At 28.3% G+C, this 9,025-nt stretch overlaps 1 protein-coding gene across 1 annotated transcript; it reads left to right on the top strand.

Moving 5' to 3' along the window:
• The first annotated feature begins 4,283 nt into the window (after nucleotides 1–4,283).
• Nucleotides 4,284–6,227, top strand: LOC149062173 (uncharacterized). Its single transcript, XM_089215245.1, has 4 exons — nucleotides 4,284–4,611; nucleotides 4,780–4,872; nucleotides 4,962–5,103; nucleotides 5,929–6,227. Exons 1-4 carry the CDS (start codon nucleotides 4,330–4,332, stop codon nucleotides 6,225–6,227), a joined length of 816 nt encoding a protein of 271 aa, XP_089071371.1. The 5' UTR covers nucleotides 4,284–4,329.
• The last annotated feature ends 2,798 nt before the right edge of the window (nucleotides 6,228–9,025 follow it).

The following is a 9,025-nucleotide window of genomic DNA, read 5'->3' as shown; positions in this document are numbered from 1 at the left end:
AAATATCAAAATAATGATAAAACAATCTATTTTTGCTATTTGGGAAGTTAAGAGCGAAAACGAGAAATATTGTAAACACGTCAAAGTTACCGCCTCCTAACAGCGGCATTTCCATAAATATTCAATAAATAAATATTTTTGTATATTGTTAACGGTTTAGATAATTTCTGCAACACAGATAAAAAAAATAGATGACTTCTCAATATATTTTAACAATATCCGTCCATTAAAAATTCTAGTGCGTTACAATATTATAAGAGTTGAATAAATAAATACTTAATACATAAATATATCCACAGGACCACATAAGTTGGGTATCTATATATGATACGATCGTTTCTGTATATGAATTCCGTTCTGGTGACTCACATAGGTAATATAGAACATTAACGTCAAACTAATTGTGACAAAAACGGCACCAGTATATTCTATAAATATTGAAAGTTAATATCTACCTACCGTCGCGTCTTTATGGGTGTGTCAGTGTGTCACATTCTCCTATATGCATTTAACATTTAATAATGATTGTTACCCGTCTTAAGCATTTAAAAATGATAAATGTGTCAATTAAACACAAGGTAAATAAAATTATATATATATATATATATATATACATAAAATCCATGATGGGTGTTTTTCACACAAAAAATACATTAAATAAGCTATAATAAAGTATTATTGTTATAAAATATCAATTGTTACCTACCTGAATGCAGAATGTTGACAAAAGCACCGTCTTCACGACGCCACTGCACACTGCAGACGTGACGTCAACAATAATACCCAAGTGGCAATGTCAAATAATATGTTTATAAAGGTCTAAAATACTTTATACCCTTCTGTGGTCTTCGATTTTCAAACGCATAAAATAATATAAAACATTCCATTTACACATACGAGTATTCAATGGGTATTGGGTACATACTACATCCGTTGTCGTTCGTTTGACATTTATCCTTATTGATTTATCTATTTTTCATACAAAGGGATATCCGATATATAGAACTTTTATTATAAGCCGTACTTTGGATGTGCATTATAAATTATACGCTTTGAGTTTCTCTCACATTTAAAATCGTAAATTGGAATAGAAACAGAAAAAAACCATTTGTGTTGTACTGGTATATTATATAAAATCATCTTTGTAGGTACATAGATAGTTGGTACGTTGGGGTATAAATGTATAATACAGTAAAATAAATTAAATTTTAAGAGCGTGATAAGCAGTTAGGGCAGATAAGACTTGTTTACCAAATACTTATTCATATTTTCAACTAATCAGATTAACCGGACAAAGCTCCTAGTGAAGTTAATTTTCCCCAAGAATTAAAGGCTTTTAAACACATGTAGTCAAACACCGTCACCCCATATCAAGCTTTGAACGAATTATTATGTTTTTCCATCAACTGTGATATATAATAAGTACTTATATTTATTTCGAAATCTGTGAGTATTCCAGTTTAAATAATTTACAATCTCAATAACTGAATAATTGGAATTTTAAAGTTCGTTTTCGAGGATTTTATAGTGTATCAATATGCATATTGTTTACAATTTAACAATGTTATTTTGTTTATATATATATAATAGTTTATAAGTGAAATCGGGATTTTATTTGCAATAATTTAAATTTGAATGTCCAGATTGGTTAACCAATTTGTTGCTTCTAATGTCACCTTACGGACGTGGCGTGGTGAAAGGGGTTTAATGACGTCATGGAGGAATTGTTTGGGTGGGTGTATGGGTGGGTATGTAGTTGGATCCAACTTGGGTACCAAGCATTATGGTAAGCAATAATATAACACACACATTATATTATACCAGTAACCGATGGAGGCATTTCCATCTGTGCATGACAAGTTAATTACACTCAATAACACACTCGTTGCTATATTCAGAATTAAATAGCTAAATTTTTAATTTAAATTAAATTAGTAATTGTTCTCTGCTAGTGGCAAAAATAATTAGAACTTATTAGTTATTGTTATTACATTAAATATAGTTCAATAGTTGATTCTAAATAATATTTAATAATATTGGTGGCGGTCTATAGCGGTTTGAGTATACCGTTTTTGGTGCATTGTACCAGGGTGGTGACTGGTGTGTGAGTGGTCTTGGCTGAGCATGTGCTGACCACAATGTTTAATGTTAATGTTCAATAAAGTAATCAAGTACCTAATCAATGACATTTGATAAATGATAATCGTGGCTGAAACTGTTGAAAGCGTCGAGATAAGAATATAAGGTCGATAAATAATATATTACAAATTTACAATTACACTATTAGAGTAATTACAATCAATGGTATTAGCATAGGCTTTATTTTCATATTATAATCAGTGGTAACTAGTATTAGATAAAATAATCTCATTAATAAGCACATAATAATAATAATAATAATAATATGATGATGATGTTATTACCGTCATTTTCACTGTTTAGAAAAAATATTATTAACTGTCTAAAAATAGCCTAAGATAAAATTGAACTAATATATTATTATCTTTCATTGCTATTCGCAACTCACTGTATCATAAACAGTCATAGTATCCGAGGTTCACCATCATGCTTATAATGAAATCACACAGCCGATTACTGAAGTGTTGAACACTGCCGACTATTATGTTTATTATGATTAATTTAGTTTTAAAAATTTGATTTTCATCTGATTTTATTTTTGTTGCATAACGTGTGTACTGCGTATGTCATATGTGTATGACACTTTAAATCGGTCAGTAATACGCATCTACTTCCTAATTAATTCAATGTGTTTTTAAATAATGTATTCTAATGAAAATGAAAAATGTGATTGTAATAAAAAACGCTGTCTTATGAATGATGTGAACTGGACACGTCACTTAAATGCTTGCCCCGTTCGTAAATCTAATTAATGAGCTTAATAAGTTTTCATGTTAATATATGTTTGACGTTAAGATACCTCTTTTTTATGTCTTCAAACATTAGTTTAGGTGACGTATTGGTAATAATTATTCCTATACAGAGTGATTGATTTATCAAACAACACTCATTATTTCAAAAAGTAGGTATTGACTTTTTCAAAATATTTTTTTAGATGGTTTCAAGTTGTGAAAAAACCAACGTTTTTATTAAAAATTATATTTTTTATCCTTATCATTTTTTGTGTTTTTTACTTTTTTGAATCACAACATAGAGTTTTAATTTCATATTCCAAAGCAGAATATTTTTCTAAGTATTTTGATATAAAAAAATCGAATTTGGGGCTAGTAGTTTATGAGTTATAAGTATTTAAAGTTTAGATTGGCAGATTGGAGTGGTATGGGGTTACCCCGCAAAATGTTGTCCACTACTCCGCTTGTCAAAACTTTAAATACTTATAACTCATTAACTATTCGTCCTAAATTCGATTTTTATGAATCAAAATACTTAGAAAAATTAAAACTCTATGTTGTCATTCAAAAAAGTAAAAAAGATCCAAAAGACCCTTCAATTGAACTACCTAAAAATTATTAATGGTCCATATTATCAACCTCAAATTATCTTTCCAAGAACATTAATGGGTTTAAAATATCGTGGATTCCTTAAACAGTATTATGGTATTTATAAATGGATTGAATATTCTCAAGCTAAAGATGCTGCATTTTGCTTTCCATGCAGAATATGTAAAGGAAATAGCAACAAAGGCATTTAAAAATCATTAAAAGACAAAAGCTTATAATTATAGTTCAGAATAAATTTTAAAGTTTTAATATTTATACATTTTTAATTGTTTCATATAATTGTATAAGAATCAAATTGGTTGTGAGTGTAAAATATTTTTGGAAGGTATTTATTTCGGTTGTGTAATCATACAGCGTAGATACGAAAATTACTTAAATATTTTTTCCTTTAAAAACTTTGCATTATACGCGAGTTCAAATTGAACTGCGGCTATGCTGTGCATAAGTAAAGCCCGTTTCACACGATACTAGTTGTTGTGCTATCAGTAGTATGATAGCTTGTATACTAGTTTTTAGGTCCGTGTGAATTATAATATAGTATACTTGCTAAAGGAATCATACTAGCTACTATACAATTTTTGGTAATAGAACATGTCCTATTTTCCACACTATTTACCAGCATAGAAATATTTTCGGCCAATCAGAATACAGACATCTTATCAATCAAAATCATTATCGAGATCAATACAATATACAAATTATAAATTATCATTTAACACCATGATGAATGATGATTGATGGCATAAGTTTTAAAATTTAAACTAGTTATTTTTGGTTCACGATTATTACATAGTACTATCGGCTGTAATTGTACCACCTACCACTTTTTGTCTTTTTAGTAAAATAAAATATGCCACCTAAAATAGCATCGCCTTGGACCACCGAATCAATATCTATACTTATTGAAGCGTATAGCCAAAATAATTGTTTATATGATACAAAACTTCCAGTATACCACAATAAGCATATTCGGCAAAAGGCCTTGATGGATATTGCGTTAACTCTAGAACCATACAGGCCTAACACAACATGGCAAGAAGTGAAGGTAAAAATTGCAGCGTTAAGAACTCAATTTGGAGTAGAACACAATAAAGTAAAGACCTCATCAAAGAGCGGTACTGGTACTGATGATGTAAGTACAATGTGTATTTTATAATCATATATTTTTATGTAGGCGGCTTCTCAAACATATCTTCTGGCTTTATTATATTATCTATAAATGTATAATATTTTGTATGTACATATTAATATTGTATTATAATACCTATTAATAATATTTTATGCATTTTTATATTTTTAGATTTATGTCCCATCACTGTGGTATTACAATAGCATGTTATTTCTACAGAAACATATAACACCCAGAAAAAGTATTGAAACTCCAGTTTCACAGGTCAATAGCATTTATAAATATTAATAATTAATACATGTTGCTTATTTTATAATATTATACATAAGCTAGAATTAAGTATATTTTTTTAGATGGATGACTTCCCTAAAGAAGTTCAATACAGTTTATTTGAAATAGATAATCTGGTGGAGGAACAAGATACAGTGACAGTTGAAGTAGAAGAGCTTATGGGTTGCTCAGAAGACAGTTTTGCTAAGCATAATATTGATGAAGGTAAAATATTAAATATCACATTAATAATAATGAATGTTGAGGTCGGAAAGTGTATAAAAAACATAAACTTGAATAGTCAAATTACTAAAGTAATTAGGAGTTAGTTTGTTAGGTACTTAAGTTAATTTATTTATTGAGTGAATTCCAATTACTAAAATATCACATATAAACAAAATTCTCATTAAAACTAAAGAAAGAAGTTGGTCACCTACAATGGCTGTGTGTAGATGAGAGTTCTAATAACTTATACAATTTCTAATAAATATATGCTTGAAAAATGTAAGTTGCATTTAAAGTAATAACGGTTCATAACAACTATTATAAATTAAACTAGTATTGTATACCTACCTATTTATATATATATATAGTATATACCTATGCTACAATTTAACTTTTAACGATAATAATAGTGGTAATTATCCTAATATATTGAATTTTTGTTTAATCTTGTATCATGACTATGAGTTTATGATGTATAGTATTCTTATGCTTAAAAATTAGTGTACAAACAATTAACAAATAATAAGCGAGGAAAGTAAGATCAAATATTTTTAATTCTTTATATTATAGTATATAGTTTTATTTAACCATTTTCAAAAACCAAAAATCTTCAATTTTCATATTTTGGAAAAATTATAAACCTTTTTTATTATAAAATGACACCTGGAATGCACCAACTACATTCCCTTTCCCCCCTAAAAAAAACATGCCGAAGTTGAAAATTGAAGCATTCCTGATACTTGTTAATGTCCATCTTTGAATAATTGTATACATAAATATGATTTAAAAGTTACTTATTTATGTATGTTTATATTGATATTACAGAAAATATGACACCTAGGAGAACCTCATCAGCACCATTATGGTTAAGTGATGATGTACCAGCCACAAAAAAAAAAAAGGTTACCATTGACAATACACTGAAAAAGTCTGAAGAAGCATTGAGTAACATAGCAAAAGCTTTAGCAGTACCATCAGTGACACCATTAGATAATGCTTCGCATAGTTTATCTCAATTTATAAGTTCTTCGCTGCAATCTATCAAAAATCCTTCCCTTAAAATTGAAACGACTAAAACAATTTTAAATATTTTAATGGATGCTCAACTTAAAGATATTTGTTAAATTACGTTTTAAGACAAATAAGTATTATCAATATTCCTACATTTCTAGTCAAGGAAGACTGAGTATGTATAATAACAAGTGAAAAGTTTGTTTTTTTTTTTTTATAAAATTGTTAAATGTTTGTTTAATATTTACCTAGTTTTTAAATCATATTATATAACCTTATTATTTTGATATGTAATTGTTAAATAATATTTTAAAATTTGAATGTTTTGGTATTGTGAAATTTTTATTAATCATCAACTACATGCATTTCTAGTCAAGGAAGACTGAATAAGGTAAAAATTTATGTTTTATTTTTAAATAAAATTGTTTAATGTTAAAAATTGTATTTTATTTAATAATAAAAAAGAAAATAACTGTTCATTTGTATAGTATGTTGTTATAATATGTTTAAAAATTTCCTTTTTCCACAGCAATTTGCTGCCATTGTACTTCTCCTGGACCATTGAAATATTTTAAAAATTCATCACGTATGTTATAAGCTGTATTGGTGGATCTATTGCCACCTTGATTGAAGTTAATGGATTTCATTTGACATATGTTTTGTGTTTCTTCATTATTCATTACTTCAAGTACAGGAGATCTATTTCTAATGAAATTGTGTAATACACAGCAAGTCCTTGTTATTAATTCAACTTTAGGGGGAGATAAATGTATTTTTGTCAACAAAATTCTAAATTTATTGGACAATAACCCAAAACCATTTTCCACGACTCTCCTAGCTCGGCTAAGCCTATAGTTTGCAATTCTCTGTTCATTTGTTAAGCCTCGTGAAGAATATGGCTTCATCAAATGCGGTCCCAAAGGAAATGCGTCGTCTGCAATAATCACATAGGGAGTATCTATTTGACTTCCTGGTAGTGGTCTTGGAGAAGGAAGGTTAAGGCTATGGGATTCTAAAGCTTTTTTTAAGTTACTTTCTCTATACACAGCAGCATCGTGATTTCTTCCATTAGCACCTACATTTATCCAAATAAATTTGTAATTGGCATCAACTAAAGCAAGCAGAATAATGCTATCTGTCCCTTTATAGTTTCTATAGTATGAACCACTTGAACGAGGAGGTATGAAATTAATATGCTTCCCATCGAGAGCACCTATGCAATGAGGGAAATTCCAAAAGGAAACAAATTGATCTGCAATAACATCCCACTCTTCTGTTGTTGATGGAAGCTAAACATTAACCCATATAACTTAATTAATTAATTTAATTCATATTAATGATTGGTGCTGATTGAATTTTTTTATCACCTTAATTTCATCTTTAAAAGCTTCATAAATTGCATTTAAAGTGTCTGGTATAAGAATGCTCAATGTATTGGTTGCAATACGAGTAGAGTAATGAAGATTTGTATAGCTTTCACCAGTAGCTATAAACCTTAATGTCGCCGCTAATCTGTAATATTAATTTATAAATTATCATGGTCTGTGCTGTTAATTCAATTCCAGCATATATCCCCCTAGGGAAATATTCCCTAGTTATGCCTAGGATATTAGTCATATAATATGATAATATCTATTTATAGATATTTAATATCTATTTATTTTTGATTTTATCTATAATACAGATATAAATATAAGTTAAAGTAAATAATAATAGTAAAATAAAATATAATAGTATAACGACTATAACTTAGGTATAAGTTGTAACCTTTCTGTTGGCTTTATACATTGTCTCATTACAGTATCTATTCGGGCAATAGCTGGAGTTATTTTGCCTAAAATTTCGTTAAACATATCCGGATCCATTCTCAAATAGTTCATGTACGATTTTTCATCTTCTATTCTTCAAAGTACAAAATATGTTTTTTAATTTATATATTATATTTAAACAATATAGGGAAGTACCTACATTTTATCTATTAAAATATGGATTTATAAACTTACAATAATTCATTTTGTAGCATACTAAAAGAACCTAGACCTTTTTCTCGACGAGAAATCCATTCTTTCACCCACACATTTCTTTTTTTTGGTGCCTTTAATAACTTTTGTATTAATATTATGTTATGCCCAATAACACTAGCAGCAATAGCTAACATTTTTTCTCGAGAATCCATACTAAAAACAAATAAACTAATCAAGGTATATTCATGTATATTAATATATATATGTATGTATGTATATAACTACCTACCTATTTGTTTTTTACCGATAAATATAAACATAAACCAAAACCAAGTCTATAAAAATAAAATGTAAAGAGTAGAATATAATTACAGAAATATAGATAATAGATATTTTCGTATATTTCGTTATCATATATTTATTATTATCACATAGTACAATTTACAGTGCATAGCACATTATGCCATTATGGTGTGAATAGAATTTAGTACAGGAATTATTATACTAGGTTACACGCAATATACTATACAAGTTAGTATGCTAGATAGAGTACCATAACTATCATCGTGTGAAAAGGGCTTAATACATTTTACATTTAAATTCAGCCCCCATTATAATGTGCTGAAAAGATATGCACACGTTTAATATGCATTGGAAATGTGTATATACGCTGTAACAACCAAAAATGGCTTTAATGTTCACATTTTCCACAAAGTGTTCATAACTTCTATTATAAGTTGTACAATTTATGTTCCCGCCTTCATACGTTAAAATTGTTCTACAAAAAAACTGCGCAGAAGTACGATTTCCATCGAAAGCTTAAAATTTTGATACACAAAAGACAATATATTGTAATTTGACAGATAGTTATATAGTATAGCTATAACTATGCGATAAAAAGGTTCACATATTATACGTAGTTATATACAAGGGATGGCCAACTTGCA

Source organism: Diuraphis noxia, unplaced genomic scaffold, assembly GCF_037042655.1.
Source record: "Diuraphis noxia isolate RWA-SAM2 unplaced genomic scaffold, SU_Dnox_SAM2 contig0001, whole genome shotgun sequence".
Classification (NCBI taxonomy): domain Eukaryota; kingdom Metazoa; phylum Arthropoda; class Insecta; order Hemiptera; family Aphididae; genus Diuraphis; species Diuraphis noxia.
The sequence above is the reverse complement of the archived record's forward strand: the minus strand, read 5'-3'. Positions and strand labels throughout refer to the sequence as shown.